Here is a 24202-nt window from a genome sequence, read left to right as displayed (position 1 = left end):
TGCTTTAGGCAGGGACACCTTCCCCTAAACCAGGTTGCTCAAAGCCCCATTCAACCCAGCCTTGAACACTTCTAGCAATCGGACATCCACAACTTCTCTGGGCAACCTGTGCCAGTGTCTCACCACCCTCACAGTAAAGAATTTCTTCCTAATATCAAATCAAACCAAATGCTTCTTCAGTTCAAACCCATTCCCTCTTGTCCTGCTACCATATGCCCCTTAAAGAAGTTCCTTCTCAATGTCCTCAGATACTGAAAAGCTGAAATTAGGCCATGCTGAAGCCTTTTCTCCATGCTGTACAACCCAAATTTTCTCAGTTGCCTCAAAGAAGAGGTACTCCAATCCTCTCTGATCATCTTTGTGATAAACTCTGGACTCACTTCATCAGATCCACATCCTTTTTGCGTTGGGGCCACCAGAGCTGGATCCAGCACTGCAGCTGGGGTCTCATGAAAGCACAGCAGAGGGGAAAAATCCCCTCCCTCCCTCCCTCCCCTGCTGCCCACACTGCTCTGGATGCAGCCCACTGCACACAGAGCAGTGTGGGCAGCAGGGGAGGGAGGGGATTCTGGACACTTCTGGCTCTCTGGGCTGTGAGTGCCATGGCTGGGTCAAGTCCAGCCTCTCACCCACCAGCACCCCCAAGTCCTTCCTTCCCAAGGCTGCTCTGGGTCTGTTCATCCCCAGCATGTGTTGGTATCTGGGGTTGTCCTGCCCTGGTGCAGCACCAGTACTTGGCCTTGTGAGCTCCACATCTGCCCACTTCTGCAGATCCCTTTGGATGACATCCCATCCTCCAGGGGTGTCAACAGCATTACTCAGCTGGGGTCATCTGCAAATTTGCTGAGGGTGCAGTTTATCCCTTTGTCTTATGTCACTGATGAAGATATTTAATAAGTCTGGTCCCAATATAGACCCCCAAGGGCACCACTTGTCACTGATGGCCATCAGGACACAGCCCTTGACCACGAGCCTCTGGATGGGACTGTACAACCACTTTTTTATCCATCTAATAGCTCACCCTCTGAATCCATCTCTCCCCAGTTTAGATGGGGGACCGCAGTAAAGGCTTTGCAGAAATCCAGATAAACGAGTATGCAGCCTTTCCCTTGTCCACTGATGTGGACTTTCCATCATGGAAGACTATTGGGTTGGTCAAGCAGGACTTGCCCTTGGTTAAGCTCATGCTGGTGTCTTGAATCACCTTTCCTCCAAGTGCCATACTATATTTCTAGGAGGATCTTCCCAGGTAGAGAATTGAAGCTGACAGTTTAGTAGCTCCCAAGGCCCCTCTTTTCTACTTTTTTTAAAAGAAGATGGGTACAACGTTTCCCCTTTCCCAGTCACCTGGGACTTCACCTGACTGCCATAAAAGTAGTTGCAAAAAACCTGGAGAGTAAGCCTGTGGAGAATACCTAGGAGTTTAGAATTATAGAACTGCTTTGAGTTGGAAAAGACCTTAGAAATCATTGAGTCCAACCATAAAGAACACTTACATTATTCCCCTTCATGATGTCCAGGTGCCCTCACCCTAAAGTAAACATTTTAACTTGCATCATCTTTTCAAAATGCACATTACAAGAAATCAGATTAATGGCAAAGAATTAATAATTTCTATACTTTTTAAAATATTTTTTTCACTCACCACAGGATCCAAGCAGCCAAATATAGCGCCAAATATAAGCATTTTGCCAATCTTTACATTAACAGGAAGGGCTGCAAGGTGCTGGCCCAACGGAGTCAACTTGGGCTCGTTTAACTGACAAGCGCCAATCTTCCTCAAAAGATTCATTGCATTACCAATTACTTGCTGCTGTGGGGGATCTAATGCTCTAGAAAGAAAATCTTCAGGAGAGCCAAGACTGCATTTCTGTGAAGTAAAGGGACATATATTTCAATATAAAAATTTATTACAAAAAAGATAGCTACACAGAAAACTGGAACACTGGTCTTGCATCAGAAGTTCACATTTCCTCCCGACCAAACAAGCATCTTGCTTCCTGGAAGGCTGACATGCCCCACATTAGGTTAACTAAACTTCGCTGTTTGGAAGGGCTTCATATGGTATGACCACTGTTCAGGAAGTGTGTTACCAGTGATCGCTGATAAGCAGAGGACTCTCAATCCTGATGGGCTGCAGTTCAACCCAGCACTGATTTGCCAAGTTGCTATTCACATCCTACTCACTTAAGACATGGTGAGAGGTAATGGAATTCCTCCCTTAAAAAGAAATCAATTAGAAGGTTATTAACAGAGTTTAAAATTGTCACTCTGAGGCAAACTGGAATCATATTCATAATCACTATTCTCTGAACAGCATGCTCGTATTTTACAGCAATCAAAAGCTGAGTTACTCCCTGACCTGTACGAGAAGCCCCACTAAATAACTGCATTGGACTTGGTTCGTAGTAACAAACCCTTTCAACTATTAGGGTCAATAATTCCAAAACAGGCAATAGTGTGAAGGCTTAATTTGTCCAGAGGCATGCATAGTATTTTTAGCTAACAAGATGTATTGGGCTTGTGTTGCCAGGTTCAGGTAGTAGGGGCTGCATGGGTGAGTTTGGTGGGAAGCTGAGAGAGCAGCTTTCCCTACATCTAGAAAATGCCAGGTAGCTCCAGGGTAGATCCACTGCCCAAGGCTGAGCCAATATCATGGCTCCAGGAGAAGTTACTGCACAGAAACAAATTGCAGCCAGAGACGAGGAGGTGAGAACAAGTCTGAAGACACTAAAAACAGTGAATAAAGTAGGGGAGGAGGTTCTCCAGCTGCAACAGCCCATGGTGAGGAAGGCTGTTCCCCTGCAGTTCATGGAGGTCTGTGGTGGAGCCCACATTCAAGCAGGTGGGTGCCTGAAGGACGCTGTGACCCCGTGGAGAGCTCACACTGGAGCGGGCTCCTGGCAGGACCTGTGGTGCCATGATGAGAGGAGCCCACACTGCAGCAGGTTTGCTGACAGAACCTATGACCCTGAGGGGGATCCATGCTGGAGCAGTTAATGAAAAACTGCAACCTGTGGGAAAGATTCACACTGTAAAGGACTGTCTCTAGTGGAAGTGACCCCAAGATTGAGCAGAGGAAGGAGTTCTCCCTTTCTCTGAGGAGGAATCAGCAGCAGAAATCTGTGATAAACTGACCAAAACTGTCATTCCCCATCTCCCTGTGCTGATGGAGGATAGGAGGTAGGGAATTGGGAAATAACTTTATGACCAGGAAAGAGGGAGGGGAATTTTTTACTTCTCATTAACCTACTCTAACTTAATTGGTTATAAATTCAATTGATTTGCACAAATCAAGTCTGTTTTGCCTGGGACAGTAACTGGTGAGTCATCTCTTTGTGTCCTTATCTCTAGCTATGAGGCTTTTGTTATATTTTCTCTCCCATCCACCTGAGGTGGAGAGTAATAGAGGAGCTTTGGGGCCACCCAGCATCCAATCAAGGTCAACAACCCACCACACAAGGTTAGCAATTCTAAAACCAAAAACCATACCATAATATGAAGGCATAATTCCTCCAAAGGCACACGCAGTATTTCTGGAACAGAATATTCCATGAAGCTTTCAAACCTGCAACATCACAAAATATATATTCAACTAAATCTTTGAATTAAACTTGTAAATCTGGTTTTTACCTAGTCATTCTTTGCAGTTCTTCTCTTGAGAGGCAGGGAAGGGAGTAGCATGGCCAAGCCATTCATACTTTGAATTAAGGTATGTGTGGTGGCTTTGAAAACAAGTTTAAGTCAGAGAGGGAAAGGCAGGAAACCCCAATTTTCAAAACAAGTCTGTAAAAAATGCTTTCAAACTGAAAAGCCTTTTAGGGGGCTAAAAGGCACACTTCATTGGTTAGATGAAAGACTTTCATGTTAATTCTTCCTCAGCTGAAAGTCACGTTAGGTTTTCACAGAAGGAGGAAAAAGGTTATTCCACTGCAGTAACAGAAACTAACTGCAGTGACCCCATCTCATTCATAGAGATTACCTCCTCAGAAGCCTACAGATTTGTCTGATAGAAAATTCAAAGTTTAGGAGGTAAGGTTTGCACACAATTGATGTAAGCCAATCAGGTGGTGTAAAAAATTGATGTTCTACAATTTCCTGTGCTGCACTTTTCCTTTAATTATGAATTTTTTTTAAAAAACACACTACAGAAATATTAAGAATAAAATTAACTTTTTCAAAAAGGGTGAAAGGCTACTCTAACACTTTACACATGTGATACTCAAATTCTTGTTTTGCTTGAGTTTTTTCCAGTTTTATCTTTCTGGTTAGCAGTAAGTAAAGTGATTTTCAACAATAATTCTTGGATTTGCACAGGAAAAAACCTACGGTATCGATGCGATTTACAGAATTTGGCTAAGTTTACCATACCTGTCTCTCGTGTACATTCGGAAGCAGAACCCATCCCTAACACGGCCAGCTCTTCCTTGCCGCTGCAGAGCACTAGCTTTACTAACAAAGGTCTCTTCCAGGGAACTCATCTGACTGCTTTCATGATACCTACATTATAAAGCAGATTCAGATTTCAGAAATGAAATTTTCATGTATCTATAACCTGAACACCAGCATATTGACAATATATCTGATGAGCAATTTTTGAAAATACATTTAGTGTTGAAAACCAAGCATATCTGGGAGGAACTGTGTATTATAATACCTTGAATACAAGTCACTAGTGAAAGCATAAAAACTGGAAAATGAAAGCTTTTTTATTTCATCACCTTGGCAATTCAGAACCATTCTAACACACTGTGTAGGGATTTTCACATTTAAAGTGTGAAGAAAAATAACTTTCAAAACCTGAGATAGCATAAAAAGTACCTTCTTCATTTTTAAAACAGTACTTAATCATAATTATCCATACATTATATCCATTATCTATGAACTTCCCTTGCTCTTCTCACCATTTCAAACTTCCAACATACATCCCAAACCTGTACCCAAAACTGCAAGCTTTTAAATGAGGTTAGCACATTTCTGCATCCAGAACTCTAATTAATAGATAATTACAAAAAGGATTGCTCTAAGTTAATAAAGATACTACAAAATCCTTGCAGCTCTATCCTCCAAATATGTACAGTGTGACTGATGAAAATCACAGTGTGACTGATGAAAATCAAACCCTCACCTATTTTCTTTTGTTCTCCCAGAATCAATTACAAAGACAACATCTGGTATTGTGATACCCGTCTCCGCTATATTGGTTGCCAAAACAATCTGGAAAGAGTAACATAACATTAAAAGAAGAATTGGAATGTGTAACAGGTTTCAATCTTTATATCACTACTATGGAGTAAGTCTGGTTAAATTTTTTTTACCCAAAAATGTTTCCTTAAATAATCTGACAAATAATGAAAACCTACATGACTTGGAAAATGGTCTAGTTTTCCCCAAGGAGAGAAATTAAAAGTTAAGAAATAATTTCACATTCACATTTTGCTTCATAATCCACCAAAATTACTGCTTAGTACCTGCCAAAATTGATCAACATTTAATTACATAGTTTGGCAGTAAATAAAATAGTATTTCTCCAAGATAAAAGCCATGGTTACTGGCTAACAATAGTTAAAATACAGGTAAGTAATAATTAAGGAAGATTACAGAAAAAATTTAAGTTTAAGAATTTGTCCAATATTGTCAGAATTTCCACAGCACATGGTCTTCTATCCATTACAGACCACTAAATTAGAATTGTTTTTTGCAGAGAGGAAATTCTAGGAACACCCAGTTGTTGTGTAATTCTGTATGATAACAATTCAGAGTTGCACCCACAGAAAATTTCTCTTTTCAGTTGCGAAATCTGTAAATATTACCTTTCTAATACCAAGAGGAGGTATTGTAAATGCAGCTGCTTGATCTTGTGTTGAAAGAACAGAATGCAAAGCTATCAATCTGTGCCTAGAACAAGAAATTGTAATAATAAATACACATTTATCAAATAACACGGAGTAAAAATATAAGACCAGTATAATGACAACATGTGGAGAAGAGTAGACAATTGAAAGAGTAAAACTTTGTATGATTACATATGAAAGTCTGCTTCATTGTTTTATTACAATAGCTAGAAAAAAACCCCTAATTAGTTCATAGGGATGTTCTCCCATTCAGTAAAAATGCAGGAAAAATAGTAATGCAGAACTGCTGGTTATTTTACAATAACAGTCTAGCAATAAAGGGAGCTAGCTGTTTGTAAACCCAGGTTCTTTAAATTGTGCTTCCAAGAAAATGACCGTAACAAATACATGCAACTTTGAGTAATAGAGGCCTTCAGAGATGAGACCACCGCAGAGACTGGTACTTTCCTTCTCTTCCGGACCTTTACATCTCAGTCCATCCACAAATATTTAACAATTGACTGCAATTGTTCCTTTTATGCAGTTGTGCTGCTAACTTTTAGTTACCCCAAAAAAATTTTGAAATTATCTGTCACTACAACCCTAGGCCATTTCTCTTGGTAGATCCAGATGCTCTGGAGGTCTTCTCAGGAAGTAGTCACTTCCATGTAAACAGTAAGCCACAGAAATCTATATCCCAGGTATGGCAGCTTCCATACCCTAAGAAGCGGAAAAGAAGTAGTCAAGTGCTTTTGATTACATAAATTTGTTGAAGAATAAAATAGAAAGCAATGAAAGAAAATGTACCATACCATTCCTAAGTATCTGTCACTGTTGTTGAATAACTTTTAGACTATAGCAGTAAGAGTACATTTGCATTGTAGTAAAAGTACGTTTGTAGCAACATTAGCTCAGAGGTGTAACTCTCACTTGCCTTTACAAGAATAGCAAACCTTAATGAATATGTTTGTTGGGTTGTAAATTAAGAGTATTAACTTCATAAAAAGTATCTGCATTACCTGTTGTGCAAGTTAAATCTTCTGTCAGTTGAAATGAGATCATACAGCTGCTGGATATGAGCAAGGCCTGGTAAAAAGATCAGCACAGCACCTTCAATATTCTTGAACTGGGGACTTCTATCTGCAAAATAACAGCACAAGCATATAGCTAAAACAAACATGCATGGCAAACAGTTTCACAGAACAACAGGAACGAATGCCAGGCCCCTTAGTTAATGCTTCTTAGGATCTTTCCTAGGAGAATGAAATCAAGTACTTCATTATAGAAGTAGTAGAAAGCAGTGGAAAATAAATCCAAAGGACAACCCCAAGTACATAAACTTCTTAAGAAGCGGACTAGAAGTACCTAAGTATGCAAGCAACTCCAAAATAAGTTCAAGGTTGATCTTGTAAGGGTTCATATATAAGATAGCCTGCTGTGTACGATTGCTATACTTCGCATAGTAAGGAGTCAAATTGATACCAGATCCAGACTGGATTGGGATATACTCCTAAAAAACAAGAGTAAGCAGAAAAAAAAATCACATTCTTAGTATTTTAGAAGAACATAAAGAGCAGAAGGTGAATTTGCCATTCACTTGAAACAGAGACTGGGACAAGAGAAATTTAATTTCCCACCAAAACCTGTGTGAGTTAGATTAAATCACAACCGCTTACATAATGTGTAGAAGTATCTACAACTGTTAAATGACATTTCAGATTTTAAGAAAAGGTAAATATTAAAGTCTCTCCAAGAGGTAAACAGTCCCCAGGGTCCATATCTGGCATTCAACTGGCATCAGTTCAAACTGGGATAACAAGATGTATACTCTTCTTTCAAAACTCCTATTTTTGGGTGTAAGAAATGAGTTTCACCTTTTCCCTCTCCCTTACTTCACCCTTCTCAACTAATGCTTGCAAGGAAAATTAAGAATGAACTAGGTGGCAACTCCTGCAATGTTTTGGTACAGGAAAAAAGAGTTAGCAGGAGAGATATACATTTGATTTTTTTCTAGACATCTTACATACATAGCATAGTTTCTAAATTAAGTGGCACTATTGTAAACCACTTCACTGTTACTCAATACACTTAAGGAAGCTTGACACCACATATCCTTCTGTACTGGAGGAAAACAATCAGAGCACACCAGACTATTTTTCAACATACATGTAAGTGCTTGATTGTAGCAAGCTAAATTTTCAGAAGTTTTGCAAAGCAAATCAGAGCAGACAGGCATCTTCCAAAAAATACATAGTCTAGATTAATAGCCTAAGTTGCCGAAGTCAGATGGCACTGATAGAATTTCCCCTTCAAGAGTTTTGATCCAAAAGCATCTACAGCTGTCACTGCAGAGTACCTAAAGATTAACCATAACCTGTTAAACTAATGAGGTCTATACAACAATCTCAGGTAAATCATCTCATTGGGCATGCCAAGTTGGAGGATCTTGGGAGTTTTTTAGCTAAGGAAGGATAAGGCCTTTTCTCTTCTGTTGTGAAGTTCACTATGTAGGAGAATTCTTTGGGAAAAAAAAAATGGTTTCCCTGCTGCTGCTTATACATCCACAGCTGGTAATCTATGAGAGACCTCAATGTCAAATACAGCAAAATCAAGACAACTATATAGGAGTTGGAGCAGCAATCAAAAGGGTGAAGCATTCATAAATATTAGTAGGAGTGCCATTGTGTCTGTTTTTTATAAACTGAATATCAAATATACATTTGGTATTTTACAATCCAACCACAATAAATTCAAAGGAATCAAAATGATTAAATAAAAAAACCCCAAAAGGTTCCAAGACAAAACTAAAAATGCCTGTTTCACCTGGTGCTTTGTAGTGCTCCCTCCTTTACTGGTAAAATTTATTGTTACTTCTTCCTCCTCCTCCAAAAACTTCTGACAATATTCTGAGTCCTTCTCCAGAATATAGCCAGTTGCTTCAATTACATCTTCAACATGGAAAATCTTTAGTGAAAATTCAAAGAAAAAACATGAGGCACATAAAAAACTAATCAGCAACTTTTTTCATTTTTTAAATCTTGCATAACAAAGTTGACCAGGGCCTTAATGTTGTAATAAATCTTGCACATTTCAACTTAAACTGTCATGATTTTTGAAAACCTAATCTTGGAGCTGCTAAAAGATTGTTAATGGGCTTCTCCACCTGATCACTACCTAACCTTTACCATAACCTACATAATATGCATAAGAAAAACTTATGCGTATTATAACTTAAAACTTATGCATAAGAGTGCAGTGGCAAAGTTACACGGGGTGTGAGAAGAATTCTTTAATGCTTTCCTTTCTACCTAAGTTGAACAGAGAAAAATCAAAGTGTAACTGAGGGACTGACTGTAATCAATAAATCCATCACAAAAAATAGTACAGCTATGTACTCCAAAGCCCTGAAGCTATTCTATATTTTCATAAAAGAAAATGGACTACAAGTCCTTGAAATACTTGTTGTAAGATCTGTATTTCTGGTGAAAAAAAAGAGTGATATATTGTCTAGATACTAACTAGGCAAACACTGTATACATATATACAAAGTATCCTGCATAATCAAAATAAACATCTACCTACCTCAACTGGGTAGCTTCTCCCCGAGATCCTTAAAATGGGACAGTGTGAGAAATAGCTGGAAAACTTCTCACTGTCTACAGTGGCACTCATTAAAATCAGGTGCAGGTCTGAGCGTTTATGCAAGATCTCTCTCAGAATAACTAGCAAGAAATCAGACTGGACACTTCTTTCATGTACCTAGAATTAGAAAAACAGATCTATAGCAAGAATTTAGTACAGATCACGGCCCAGAATAACTGTAATTTCTGTAGAATAGTAAAGAACTGATAACCTCATCAACAATAACATGAGATATACTTGACAGGAGACCATCTTCTTGAAGTTTCCGAAGCAGGACACCTGTTGTACAGTACAGCAGTCTGGTGGCTTCTCCTGTTCTTGATTCCATACGAATTTGATATCCACACAGGGAGTTCTTAAGAAAAATACATTAAAAATATGGAATAACTTAAAATAACATACAAGCTAACAACATTCAAAATTAGGTGAAATTTAGTAGTCAGATTCAGATACAAATTTGCTAATTAAGTAGTATAGTGAATGACTGCCACACTTCCTCACAAGTACTTTACTTTGTTGAGAAAGGAAAAAATAATGAAATTTACCCAGAGCGGCAAAGAGCTGATAAAAGCAGGGTTGTTTTCAGGACTCTTGACAGTTTCACAAGTATTTTTGTACAAATTGACCTAACAAATACAGCCCTTTGGCTTTCTTCAAGTAACAAAATACTTATGCTGGAAAGGGCCTCTCTCAAAGCAGGGCCTCACTCAAGGCCAGACTGGATTGTTGAGAGCCTAATTTGGGGGACACTGCTTCATCCCTAGTGGTAGTGACACAACAGACCCTGGGCAATCTGCTCAAATCTTTGACCATTCCATATATGAAACACTGTTGCTTTATATCAGCCTCTGAAGAATTTAGGAATCATATATGGACATCTACAGGTTCACAGGTGACAAGAGAAAAAGAAACAACTGACATACCAAGAAGTCCTTTTCAAGAGAAAATAACATCTAGTTGTTTGGTTGGATAAGAAATAATGTTCTCACTTTTTGTCAACAATCCAGCCCCCTGTATTTGATCAAGACAACAAAGGAATTAAGACACTTCTTACTTTTCCTCCTGGTCCTGATTCACAGCCTAGCTCTTCACAAACCCTTGTTGCCAGACTCACTGCTGAGATTCTTCGGGGTTGTGTGCAAACAATGTTGCATTTTTTTGACCCTTCATCTAGCAACAAGTCTTCCAACAAGAAATGGGGCACCTGGGTACTCTTCCCACTGCCTGTTTCACCAGCAACAACAACTACTCGATGTTTTTTAAGAGTTTCTACAATTGAGTATCTGTGCTTAAACACAGGTAACTCCTGCCTCTCTTTCAGAAGCCTCTGGTATCTAGAGGAACTCTGCAGCTTCTTGAACAAATTCCTTGAAGGTTCCAAATTATCTGCATCTGAGGTCTCAAGGGAGAGACTGCTGAAGTCCTCATCAGGAACCAAGTTTTCCCAGGAATCTTCAGGACCCTCAGACAGTCTTGGCTGGTTTTCAGACTGTAGCTGCTGCTGCTGTTTCAGTTTGTTTAACAATTTAGCAATAAAGGTATCACGCGGTTTGTTGGTTTCTATCTTGCTTTCCTCTTCCTTTTTCCTTTCGATATCCCTCCATTCTAGCCAGACATCTCGGTAGGTAGGAGGCAGCAACTGATGAACTGACTTCCAGTGAAAAAAGCAGAAAAAATTATATTATGTACTACTTAGTAATATCACTATTTTTAGTATTTTATGTGTAAACAAACTCAAATGTTAAAAGATTTGACAAAAAACAAATAGGAAACCATTCTAAATACAGAAACTATGAAAGCAGTAAAATAAATGTCAACAATATGTCTTTATTAGCTTTCAGTTTTCACAAGTCTGAAAGTATAGCTTTAACAAAAAAATCTTTTCTCTATGCTGCAAAGCATACACACAATTACATAAAAACTTGAAATATGTATGGAATGAGAATATGTAATGGAAGCAAAGAATTTAATGGGAAATACTACATGAAACTATTTTTAGAACACAACTATAGATACTATAGCAAAAAAGTACAAAAGCAGATTTGAGGCCAAGAACAGTAATGCTGTTAAGAAACTTACCTGTCCTTTGGTTAAATGGTAGAGCGCCAAAGTAGCAGCTAGATGTTGTGCTTGCATACTATCTTCTGTTACGATTGTAGGACACATTGCCATTACATCATCTGATGACTTGATAATCCTGACCCTTAAAGAAAAATTTCAAAAGCAGTTATCTCAATTTTCTGCAACCAGTATAAACAGAAAATACCTGTATGACATAACATTTTCAGCAAATATTCCAGCAGTGAATTTGTGGGTTTTTTTTTTCATTTTACAAACATCTCCATTTTCTTCAAGTCAGAAGCATTTATATACATACAGATTACCACTAAGGTTAGGTGCTTTGGAAGAAGGACCCAATGTTTGTGTGCTTGTAACTATTTAGGATAGATCAGGATGACATTCAACAGCCTACCAAGATGCAAACACCTGTTTAACAGATAAACAGCAGTCAGAGCAGGAGCCAAATTTCTCATATTCTTAGGGATGGCAGTCTGTTAGTAGTTTTTAGCTTGAGCAAGAAAACAAGCTCTGTTACTTGGTTCCTACAAGAAACATTACTTATTTATAACTTTGTGTCTGCTTTACTCATATATGGTAATATTCTATTCTACAACTTTGTATTTTAGACTTGATTTCTAAAATAAATTTAAGATACTGCACTGTTTTGCCCATAAATTTACAGTAACTTTGACACAAATTTTCAACTTCCACTTTATTTTAAACAATTTTCAGAAGGGTTTTGGTATTCATAAACTTGAATCTCTGATTTAATATATTACTTTGAATAATAATACCAAACATAAGTTGTTCAAATCTATCTCACAAGGGTGCTTCAGACTAATCTTTCATTCAGCAGCACGCAAATAAAAATAAGATTCTAGTGAAGGAACCCATAAAGCAGGGATAAGGGTTTTTTGTGATTTTGTCTAGGCTAAGCATCACTTTTGCAGAGCTATCCAGAGTAAAATACCTCCCTGATGGACTAACAAAGGGTTTGGGTTAAACACTGTATTGATATAAATCTCTACCAAAAAGAGAGAATTGACAAGATATTTTGTTTTCAAATGAACCAAAACGCAAATGTAAAGATTACAGGAAATACATACCTACATTTCCAATATTTTCCAACGGGAATTTTTTCGAAAGAAGGATTTGGGCTCTTCGGAAAATTCTTTCTGCACCAATCAATCAAAAACTGTTTTGGAGATTTACCAGTCCAGCTTCGAGCACTATAATCAAAATTTCTTATATCTAATGGATCTCTCCTTTTCACTGTAAGAGCAGAAAAACACATTCTAAATCCTCCTAAAATCTATTTTACAGTCCTTTGAAGAAATTTTTACCTTTTATTCACATATATTTTACTAGATAGCACAATTTTCTGAAATATTTTGCAGAAATATAGGTATTGATGCTACATCACAGAAACTTCTGCTTTTCCTACAGAAGTATCTGTCGGAAAATTAATGACAGTATTTTGTTATCTTTGATCATCCAGTAATTTTAGGAGTTTCATTAAAGTCTGGTTATTAGAAAATGTTTTAACAGTTTGAAGATTTATAATGAAAATAGTTTAAAAATATGAGAGTGAGACTGAAACAGCAACTAGCCCTACAACTGAAAAAAATAAAGAAATCTAATTTTTTAGACACGACAGCATGACAAAAATAGCTTCCAATGTAATCTGCTAAAACAAGTACAGATCCTTTAAAGTCAGCTTGGTCAGTGAGACAGACTGTATGCAGATGACACTCAGTGGGAGTGTTGATCTGCTGGAGGGCAGGAAGTCTCTGCAGAGGGATCTGGACAGGCTGGATTGATGGGCTGAGGCCGATGGTGTGAGGTTCAACAAGGCCAAGTGCCAGGTCCTGCCCTTGGGTCACAACAGCCCCAGGCAGCTCCACAGGCTGGGCCAGAGTGGCTGGAAAGGACCTGGGGGTGCTGGTGAGAGCAGCTGAACATGAGCCAGGCTGTGCCCAGGTGGCCAAGAAGGCCAATGGCATCCTGGCCTGGATCAGCAATGCTGTGGCCAGCAGGGCCAGGGCAGGGATTGTCCCCCTGTGCTGGGCCCTGCTGAGGCCACACCTCCAGTGCTGGGTCCAGCTCTGGGCCCTCACTGCAGGAAAGGCACTGAGGGGCTGGAGAGAGTCCAGAGAAGGGCAATGGAGCTGGGGCAGGGTCTGGGGCACAAGTGCTGTAAGGAGCAGCTGAGGGAGCTGGGGGTGTTTATCCTGGAGAAAAGGAGGCTCAGGGGAGACCTTATCACTCTCTACAGCTGCCTGAAAGGAGGCTGTGGCCAGGTGGGGGTCAGTGTCCAGGCAACCAGGGAACCATTGCCTCAATCTGCATCAGGGGAAGTTCAGGCTGGACATTAGGAGGGATTTATTCACAGAAAGAGCTGTCAAGCATTGGACTGGGCTGCCCAAAGAGGTGGTGGAGTCACATCCCTGGAGGCATTTAACAAACAACTGAACTTTGCACCCAGTGCCATGGTCTAGTAGACATGGTAGTTTTTGGTCACAGGCTGGACTCAATCTCAGAGGTCTTTTCCAAGCTAATTGGTTCTGTAATAGTCCACCATCCTTTCCCACAAGGAAGCTTGTTCACTCAGTACTACAACCCTAGCAAAACAAGAACTAATTCTGGAAATTTGTGGTATGATTCAAGCTTGTACTGAATGACTTCCAACCCACCTTTGTCTTCCTTTGCAGCACCATCAGGTTTTTCAAGCAAACTCAAGTTCAAAGTGGTTTCTTGAGGTTGAGATGAGGGAGTTTTTTTCTTTTCATTTTGCTGCTGGTTTGAAATCTTTATAGCTGGATTAAATACTGGATGGTCCTCAAGTGCTGCCATTTCTGTCAGAGAGAGAATATAACTTATACCCATGAACTGCTTAAGAACCAACTGTAATAATTCATACTGCATACCCAAAACCAGGACTAGTGAAATTTTACTGACTTTTTAGAATTTGACCGAGAAAGAACAGATTCAGAAAAGCCTTCATTTCACAAAGTGGCATAAAAGATAACGAAATTATCTTCAATTCAACCTGACTCCAAGATTTAATTGCTTAACAAACATGCAGACCAGAAAATAAAGCACAGGTAACTTGCATAGCTCTACCTTGCTGAATTCTTCTTATTTTTTCTTGTGCTGCCTTCTGGCCTTGCTTGTCTTTGTCTTGCTTGGAGATGCTTGCTTGTTCTTTTGCTTCTGAAAGCTTGGCAGACAGATGTATATATCTCTCATTCTATTTCAAACAGAATTATTAATTACAAGTCGAGTATGGTATGCTTGTCACTTTCAATGGCCTTCATGATACAGTGCAGGTTTTTTACCCTTTATACCAAGCTTATGCAATGAGTTTTTATTTAACTAACAGTCAAAGTCTCCCAGAATTTGATAGTAACTCACTCAATCTCATGGAAATGTATTTTAAATTTTTCTTTCCCACATAGGACATTCAACATTTTCAATGCAGTACAAATAATAAGGGAAAGGAAAAACAACTTAGAAAAGAAGAAGCTTCAACAGGTTTTCCTTCAGTACTGTGATACAAAACTGGTAACTTAAAAAAAGTTTTCAATCCCCAATTTATAACACACAAATTTGTAACAAACAGATCCACTATGTGCGGATGAACCAGACATATCAGTTTTTAGAAAGACTCCCGTAAAGCATTATTCTGTCTTACTGGGTCAAATTTTTCTTCATCTGTCTCTTTCACAGACTCATCCTTCTCTTCATCACTCTGTTGCTCAGCATATTGCAAAATCCATTCTTTCATAGTCAATTCTTTCTCTTTCCTCACATTTGTTTCCTAAGAAGAGCAATATAAATTAAAAGTAATGATAATGTATGTGAAAGCAATCCTTTCTTCTGCCAGTACCTAGGAACTACTATAAAGGTTTTATATGTAATATATATATATATATATATATATACACACATATATATACATATATCCATATATATATATACATATATATATATGACGTGAAAGACAGCTTTCCCAACCAGGGTGAATATCCCACTATACAGCCAAATAGATCTTAACACTAGAATAACTATAATTACTATAAGGAATGAAATAATTTGAAATCAAAACACTGACAGTACACAGGCAAACTTAAACCCTCATAAATCATAGAGAGTGCCACATATACATCAACAGAATAAACTCATTATAGGATAAAATTAAGAAATTAAGCTATAGAATTATAGAATGGCTTGTGCTGGCAGGAGCCTTAGAGACATCAAGTTCCAAGCCCCCTGCTATAGGCTGGGAGACCTTTTACTAGGCCAGGTTGCTCAGAGCCCCATCCAACCTGGCCTTGAACACTGCCAGGGATGGGGCATCAGCAGCTTCTCAGAGCAACCTGTTCCAGTGTCTCATCATCCTCACAGAAAAGAATTTCTTCCTGATACCTAATCTTATATCATGAGATTCCCTGTGCTTTACCACAAAAATGAGCTCTGAAGAACCTTCTAGACTCCATAGGAAAAATACCTTTAAATTACCATTCCACTAAAATTAAAATGCAGATGACAATTATTAATCACACAACATTTTCATAAGCTTTCCACATAAGTGCTGGAAATCAATGCAACTCCTGTATTTTAGAAAGTTTTATTGTCTCTTCCCCCAAGACCCAAGTAACTACTGATTAGATTCTCAGATTACCTTAGTTCCAGGGCCATTTTCTTTCTTTTTGTTATCTTCTAAGTGAGGTGGCATTCCACACTTTGACACATCAGAACAAAATTTTGCTCTAGGTTTCTGCTGCTGTTCTTCAAATTGCTGGCTAAAACCTTCAGGCAAGGCATCTTCAAAATAAAAAGAGAAAAAACATGTCACAGGAAATAATAATAATTACAGAAAAATACCTTAAACTCTGTTGGGAACCAACTAGAAGAACACAAACTCAAATAAAAGTTAGGCTTTAGCATTTATATAAAATAGTATATTTGCTCATTGGACATTCACGGAACTCCAAATGTAGGAACGGGAAGATCCCAAGATTTCATGAACTAGAATACAGAACCAGTCAGCTGTGCATGCAGGAGAGGAACACTGTTGCAACTACTAGTCTTAGAGGAACATTGTATTTAATTACTATTGTGAGGTAATAATGCTACTGCTTAGCAGGTCCTATTTCTCTTCTGTCAAAAACTATTTTCTGTAACCATACTCACCATTGGGAAGGTTTAAACAAAGCCAATCAAGTGCAGAGTGGAGATCACCCCCATATAAAAGCGTATTTTTCATTGCTTCTTCAATGTGCTCAGTCTTGAAAGAGAATCTTTGTAAAGCCATGTATACATCCTATAAATAAAAGAGCTAAAAAGATTAGGATTTAATCTAGCAATCTAATATAGGCTTCCAAAGTTCTATTTCCCACATATCGAAAAGCCAGCATTAAAGGCAACTAAACACCGTGCATTAATGTAACAGAAAATTCTGTTTTGCAGAATTTATATTTTGTTTTTAAATATGCACGCATAAGTATCAATAAATCTATATTCCTGCCTCTCTCTCCACAATGTGTTTCCTAGCTAAATAGAGACATACCTCCAATTTTCCAGATATAGAGAGTAAAAAATATAGGAAACCTAAAACATTCAGATTATTATTATTCCTCTATCTTGTCTGAAAGCGCTTGATTTTAGTTCCTGAATCCATAAAGATGTGCCTTTCTTAATAAGCATACTCCTTGATTTCAGTGACTAATCACTAATATAACTACTGAAAAGCATGCTGTACTGGCTTGTGCCACACACAATACAATTATGTAATACACACAAGTGGAATATAACACTTGATAAAAATCACAAAAGAAACTATTCTAAATGAATAATGAAAAACAAGATTTTGAACTGTACCTGTAGCTTCTTTGCAGTTAGTCTTTTGGAAATCATTCCTTTGTCCTCATTTTGGTTTTTATGGTTATTAATCACATCAATAATCCTTTTCTCCAAATTACCATTTATCATTACCTGCAAAGAAAAAATTAGCTGATTAAAGCTAAACTCTGGAAGTTTTTATGACATGTCAATGCACTTCATGACTAAGGATGTAACAATGCAGAAATCCCTCTGCCATTCAAAATCAAGTATTTCAAGCTTTCTGTAAGTAGCCTAAACATCTCTTAAGAAAAGGACACTTTTTCTTCTGCAAGCTATACTCTTTCACTTGAAATAGAAGAGTTCATTCCTTATTACCAAGAAAGCAAATTTACCTTTTAAAGGAAATTTATTATGTTAAGGGAAATACTGTAAGCAAAATAAAATATTACCAAAAAAACCCAAGGCCTTTCTCCTCTGCTTACATAAAGTAATTTGAATATCAAGATGCAATCTGTGATATCCTCCTTTCAAAACACCTTTAGAAACAAATTTAGTATAATAATTCTAATATTTGAAACTTTTCTAAAACATTAATCTATCTGTAGTTGCTACTAAGTTTGTTACATAAAATCTATATCCTTTCTCTGACAGGAAGAAAAGTCCATATGCACAGCAGAAGCCAAGACCTAACTCCTAAAATAGTCTTGCATGCAAAGTATTATTTGTTATTTAAAAAAAAAAAAAAGACATTATCCTACTGTGGTAATTCACCCCTATTATTTAAAGGACACTCAAAACCCTAAACAAAATCAAACTCTCAATGGTCAATTCTCTCATATATTAATGCAGTTTATATGCACAACCTAATACTGAAAAAGATCTGAAGAAATATTTACTCAGCTAAAGCAGTACTATGAAAATCAAAGTTGTTTTATGTAAAGAAGATACTCGCCTTAAGAACAGATTTATCTAGATTTGCAGCAGCATTGGAATCTGTTGTTGAACCAAAACTGTAAGTTTTTGGACCTGCAAATTGCAAATAACCATCAATTACACAACACTCACAGAGAAAATTGTTTAACATAGCTAAAGCAGCCCTAACATAACACAGGTTAGTACAAACTATTACACTAACTTGCCAGAAACTTTCAGGTTCTTAATAAAAATAATCAAGAAAGGCCTTGGACAAGGAATAGTGAAGAGGGCTATGACAAAATATAAAATTAAAAGGGTATAATGTGAGGAAATTGGATTGACTGCTCACTCTCTGAACACTGAAAAAGGATTGCCAAATAGGGAAGTAAATGGTAATTTCAAAACAAAGTAAATGGCAGTTTCAAAACAAGCAAGGCTGTCGAGGATTTTTCATTACAAAGTGCATAGCTATGTAACAGAACCTTTTGCCACTAAAGCCATGGACAGTAGATATTTACTGAGGTCCAAGGGCAGAGAGAACAGCTTTGCAGTGAAGAAATCAACTGACATGGGAGAGCATTGAAAAAAGAATTACATATGCTTCAGGGAGACCCCGACATGTCTGATTTGTTCTTACCTACATAAGAACAATCAGCTTTTGTTCCTTAGCTAGGAGAGAGCACTGGCTTACAGAGGCCTTTGGTCTGCTCTGGTCATTGCTAAATACTTTTCATTTAACAGGTACTAAAAAAACAAACTCTAATTCACAAAACTATTTATTGTCTTTAGAATGACAACACACAGCTTGCTGTAGAATTCCAGAACTTTCAGAGCATGTGTACTGTGTCTGGTACTGCACAGGCAGAAGGAAACTGAGCAAGGCCACAGCTTCCACCACCCTGGGCAGCTGCATGCTGCTCCAGGAGGCACAGCTACCTCCCAACAGGTGGGCTGGGCAGCTCATCCGTGCTGGCCTGCCTGCAGAACAGCTCTGGAAGGGCCTGCTTTGAGATCACACCAGGTTTTGGTAACTGCGCTTCAAAAAAAGTACGGTCCCCTCTGATCAGGGGATACAAACAGCTGTCAGCACTCAGGATCTACTCACTGGCACTTACCAGTGAGCTCTTTAAAATATACCAAATTAGCTTTCACTTACACTGACTCATTTTTCACCACAGTATACAACCTGAGAGAAAAGCAGGTTATTTTCTGAAGAGAACTGAGCACCATGATTATTGGAGGAATGGAGGACACAAGAAATGCACAGAGCCCGCATTTGTAAAAGCAGAATGCATGAATAGGTTCAGGAGGCTTATATTACCAGATTACAAGACTTCTTATCTAGTGGGAAACTCAGATGCCCTGGCTATTTCATGATTCACCCATGTCAGCAGCAAAAGCTGTTCTAATGTTATATGGTATCTGAGCTACTTCTGGCAAATCTGGCTTATTAAAAATAGGCATCCCGCAGTGCTTCAGAATAATAGTTTTTCAAACTGCACTCAGAACAGCCATCCATCATCTTATCTAACACCACAGAAGTGCCTCCGGCCCTGTAACAGGTCTTTCAAGACAGAAAAAAACACCCAAAATAATCCCCAATCCACAATACATTGATTTTGGTAATATACAAAATAAATACACCAGAATCTCTAAGAAAGTGCTGTCCAAACACTTCCCTCACAGGAACTGCTGATAATTTAATAATAAGACTTTCTGTAATTAAACTCAACACATTGATCCCACCAAGACTTATCTGCTCAGGGACACCCCTGAGAGCAGAATCACAGAATAGCTGCAGTTGGAATGGACCTCTACCTCTAGAGACCATCCAACCCCATACGGCAGGGTCACCTAGAACAGGGGACACAGGAATGAATCCAGGCGAGTTCTGCATGTCTCCAGAGAGGGAGACTCTGTGACCTCCCTGGCAGCCTGTTCCAGTGCCCTGCCACCCTCAGTATACCGGAGCTCTTCCTCTTGTTGAGGTGAAACTTGTCGTGTTACAGTTGTGCCTACTGCTGTTCATTCCGGGCACCACTGAAAAGAGTCTGGCATCATCCTTTTGGCACGTATCTTTGAAATAATTATATACATTTATGTGGGCCCCTCTCAGTCTTCTCTGCACTGGCCCAGCTCCCTCAGTCTCTCCTCATGAGGAGCCGCATCACCTTTGTGATCCTCCACTGGACCCCCCGCATTTGCTCATCGTCTTTCTTGTGGGAGGAGCCCACAACTGGACACAGACACCAAACGTGGCCTCATCAGGGCCGAGTAGACGGGGAAGAGTCCCCTCCTTTGACCAGCTAGACAGACAAGGCAGGCTGTAGCCAGGCCCAACCACATCAGGAGCGGACCAATTCCAGCTGCCTCTCCCGACGCTGGGAAACACCAGCCCCAATGGCCGGCCTCTCCTGGTACAGCCACGGTCCGCGGCAGCCGCACCCCCAGGGCGCACAGTCCCCCTCCAGCACAGCACAGCGGGGCACGGCCGCTCCCGGGGCTCCGCGGGCAGCGGTACCTTGTTTGACACGCGGTTCCTTGGAGGCGGGTGCTGGTCGCGGCGGGGCGGTCCGGCTGCCGGGCTCCGCGGCCGCGGCCACCCCGGCCTGCGCGGCGCGGGCACGGGCGGTGGCGGTGGCGGCGGCGGCCGCATGAGCCGTGCTGCCCGCGCGCTGCTTCTTGTTGCGGCCGCCCATAGCACCCCCCCCCCCCCAAACACTGCGCACGCGCACATCCGGGTACGGCGCTTGGCGCGCCGCCGCCGTCTCCCATTGGCCAGCGCCTCCGGCGCACGCGCGCGGGCCGCGCGGCCTGCGTCGGCTTTTCGCAGATCACCTTCCAGGGTGGAAGGGCCACGTGTGCGCTAAGGGGGAGCTGCGGAAGGGTTCGGCATCGGGACCGGGACCCAGACTCGGGCAGAAATCGAGACCGCCATCGAGCACGGGCCGTGCGGGCGGCTACTGGTGCCAAGGCCGGCGGGAGCTCCCGTCACCCCTCGGGGGGGCGGGATCGGAAGCGCCCTTGTCGCGCTAAGTGCGCGGCCCTGCGCGGGGCATTGTGGGAGCGCGGCGGGCAAGATGGCGGAGGCCTTTGGGGATGAGCTCTTCAGCGTGTTCGAGGAGGACTCGGCCGCCGCTGCTTCTGGCGCCAAGAAGAGAAAAACGGGCCCCGCCGAGGGTGCTAGGAGGTCGGGGTAAGGGCGCAGAGCCGGGCTGGGGCAGCTGTGGCGGCGGGGTGAGGGCTGTAATGCTGGTCTCGGCGTCTTCCAGCGTGTTTGAGCTGCTGAACCCCTCGGGACTTCGGAACGTGTGTCAGTGTCTGAAGGGAGGGTACTAGGGGGATGCAACCATGCTCTTCGTGGTTGTGCCGAGCAATTGGACAAGAAGTATCAGGCCGAAACTGATGCGCAGGAAGTTTTACCTGAACGTGAGGAAGAACTTCTTAAGTGCATGGGTGACTGTGTACTGGAACAGATTGCTCAGAGTTTGTAGAATCTTTCTTACTGGGCGTATTTAAGTCCCATTTGGCTCCGTTCCTGTGCAATGTGCTCTAGGACGGTCGTGTTTGAGCAGGGAGGTTGGTCCAGATGAGCCGCTGTGGTCGCTTCCAACCTGACCCATTCTGTAATTCTGTGACCCATTTTCCCAGGATCCCTGGCTCTAAAGCTGTAGCTAGCTCTGGCTCTTTGGCCTACTGGGGAGTGTGGGGACCTGGTGGCCAGCTTACCTGGCAACTGGTTTGAAATCCCACAGCTGTTTTTGTGGGTCGGGTTACCTGGGTTGTTCCGGAGGTGCAGTGGGATCACAGTTGCCCTTAAGAGGTTTTTTTCTTTGACAATACAAAAATGAAGGAGGCAAATTTTAAATTTCTTCTGTGTTTATGTTGCAGGAAAAGATTGGAAGAAAAACCTTCAGTGCCAGCAGCAATAGTCAAGCCAAAAAGGGAAGCTGAGATTGATAGTAATGAAAATGTTATTTTGGGGAAAAAACCGAAATTGGAAGATGTTTTATCAGACGATGTTAAGTAAGTGCTCAGCTTAATGTGTAAGGTAGTCCTAGCAAGCTGCCTTGACTAGCCATATGCCAGTTGGGAACAGCTGATATGAAGGAGTTTTGCAGTGTTTTCCTGTAAAGATGAATTTGCGCAAGTTTGGTTTTCCATTATCTGTTTAAGTGAGAAAGTGCTGCCAGTGCAGCCTCAGCAGTGATGAAAGCTGGGTATATTTAAAATTATACTGCACACCTGTAGGCCTTTGCAGTAGGAAACATTCATGACTTTGTAGTTACTCATTTGAGTTGGTGTCTCGTGGTCAAAGGCATTGTGTTGATTTCACACAGAGCAGGACATGAGCTGGAAGCACATGGGAAGAGGCAGGCTTGCTGTGTACCATGAGGTTGAAAGACATAGTTGGCTTGGAATACAGGAAAAATAAATTGGCAATTAGACAGACAAGACTTTTGAGGCATGAAAGGTGATAACTGCATTATCATTTGGTCTTTCATATAACTTTTGTAAAGTTCAGTGTCATATTTCTGTGAGAAGTTCATGAGAAGACTTCTCAAAACACTGTAAGGAGTAAGTGAATAGAAGCAAAACAGAACCAGAGCCAATATATTATGTAATTTTCTGTGTTTGTGGTATCACTAGAATGTATACATCAGAAACAAACAGTTTCATGGAAAGGGACTCCAGTCCCTTCTCTGCCACAAGAGAAGGAACTGGTAAATAAAAGAGGGGCCTTGTCCTCAGGCAGGTTCTTGGGATGATTTAAGCTGCTCTTACTCCATGTTGACTAGTAGCATGAGTACAGGTCTTGAATTTTGATTCATTATATCTTGAAAAAACTCCTCATTTAAACATAAAATTTTATGTCAGTAAATGTGACTCAGGTGCTGTTTTGTGGTGGGCTTTTTGAGTCAATAGCTAAAGTAGATTTATATGGTAGCAAAATTTTATCTTTGAGGTAATAGTCCTGGTAGTGACCTCTGCAGCCTGTCCATGCCAAGACTGCACAGCCTTTTTTTTGTGTTGCAGTTAAAGCAGACGTGAAATTCAACATGCTCACTTTTATAAAAAACAGTATTTTTTAATACTTTTTGGCAATCCTAACTCATATCTTTTTAGTCTGACAGATCTGATGCCTCAGGTAAAGGTGCAGTCTGTGGAAACTGTTGAAGGTTGTACACATGAGGTGAGTACAGTGAAAAAGCACGTGAAAAATACAGACTTGTTATACCTAATTGTGTGTATCATTGCCAGTATAATAGTATTCTTTATTCTTCTTGCAGTTATTATGTCACAGAATCACAGAATTTTTTTAGGTTAGAAAAGGCCTTTGAGATCATTTAATCCAACCATTAACCCAGCACTGCCAGGCCCTCCCCTAAACCTTGTCCCCAAGGGCCACATTTACACATCTCTTAAGGGCTTTAGTGATGATAACCACTTTCCTGGACAGCCTAGTCCAGTGCTTGACAACTCTTTTCTAATGTCCAGTCTTCCTGCTCACAGTTTAAGGTCATTTCATATTTTCCTTCTGCTTGTTACCTCAGAGGAAAAACTTCCCCACACCTGAGGATGCCTCAGTGCTACAGAGTTGTTGTAGCCCAAGGGCAGGACCTGGGACTTGACCTTGCTGAATTTCACACCATTGGTCTTTGCTCATTGATCCAGTCTGTCCCGATCCCTCTGCAGAGCTTTCCTGCACTCCAGCAGATACAGTATTTCATACAGTATTTAAGTCTGTGAGGAGTTTGAAGTCTATATCTGACACTGAGCATGCACAAAATGCACTTAAAAAATTAGTAGGGTATCTTACCAGAAGGAGTTTCAATCATACTTACAATACAATGAGTGATTGTGAAAGAACTGATGGTAATATTGATAGGTTTCTATATTTG

General features: G+C 40.3%; 2 protein-coding genes across 2 annotated transcripts in view; one reads left to right on the top strand and one right to left on the bottom strand.

Moving 5' to 3' along the window:
- Positions 1 to 20998, bottom strand: part of DHX29 (DExH-box helicase 29) — a 29011-nt gene extending 8013 nt beyond the window's left edge. The window contains exons 1-21 of the mRNA XM_066569160.1: positions 20821 to 20998; positions 18337 to 18410; positions 17421 to 17534; positions 16734 to 16863; positions 16222 to 16364; positions 15232 to 15357; positions 14661 to 14787; positions 14231 to 14392; positions 12644 to 12809; positions 11556 to 11679; positions 10531 to 11127; positions 9688 to 9831; positions 9417 to 9593; positions 8658 to 8798; positions 7200 to 7344; positions 6854 to 6974; positions 5814 to 5898; positions 5129 to 5217; positions 4372 to 4500; positions 3493 to 3568; positions 1646 to 1870 (exon numbers count right to left, since the gene is read on the bottom strand). Coding sequence (XP_066425257.1) covers positions 1646 to 1870; positions 3493 to 3568; positions 4372 to 4500; positions 5129 to 5217; positions 5814 to 5898; positions 6854 to 6974; positions 7200 to 7344; positions 8658 to 8798; positions 9417 to 9593; positions 9688 to 9831; positions 10531 to 11127; positions 11556 to 11679; positions 12644 to 12809; positions 14231 to 14392; positions 14661 to 14787; positions 15232 to 15357; positions 16222 to 16364; positions 16734 to 16863; positions 17421 to 17534; positions 18337 to 18410; positions 20821 to 20998 — 3273 coding nt within the window. The remainder of the gene's footprint in view (positions 1 to 1645; positions 1871 to 3492; positions 3569 to 4371; positions 4501 to 5128; positions 5218 to 5813; positions 5899 to 6853; positions 6975 to 7199; positions 7345 to 8657; positions 8799 to 9416; positions 9594 to 9687; positions 9832 to 10530; positions 11128 to 11555; positions 11680 to 12643; positions 12810 to 14230; positions 14393 to 14660; positions 14788 to 15231; positions 15358 to 16221; positions 16365 to 16733; positions 16864 to 17420; positions 17535 to 18336; positions 18411 to 20820) is intronic.
- Positions 20999 to 21379: 381 nt separating this feature from the next.
- The window catches only part of MTREX (Mtr4 exosome RNA helicase), a 43437-nt gene continuing 40614 nt past the window's right edge, over positions 21380 to 24202 (top strand). The window contains exons 1-3 of the mRNA XM_066568961.1: positions 21380 to 21495; positions 22191 to 22325; positions 23427 to 23493. Coding sequence (XP_066425058.1) covers positions 21380 to 21495; positions 22191 to 22325; positions 23427 to 23493 — 318 coding nt within the window. The remainder of the gene's footprint in view (positions 21496 to 22190; positions 22326 to 23426; positions 23494 to 24202) is intronic.

The sequence above is a fragment of the Molothrus aeneus genome, chromosome Z (genome assembly GCF_037042795.1).
Source record: "Molothrus aeneus isolate 106 chromosome Z, BPBGC_Maene_1.0, whole genome shotgun sequence".
In the NCBI taxonomy this organism is placed as follows: domain Eukaryota; kingdom Metazoa; phylum Chordata; class Aves; order Passeriformes; family Icteridae; genus Molothrus; species Molothrus aeneus.
This window is presented reverse-complemented; position numbering and strand designations above follow the sequence as displayed.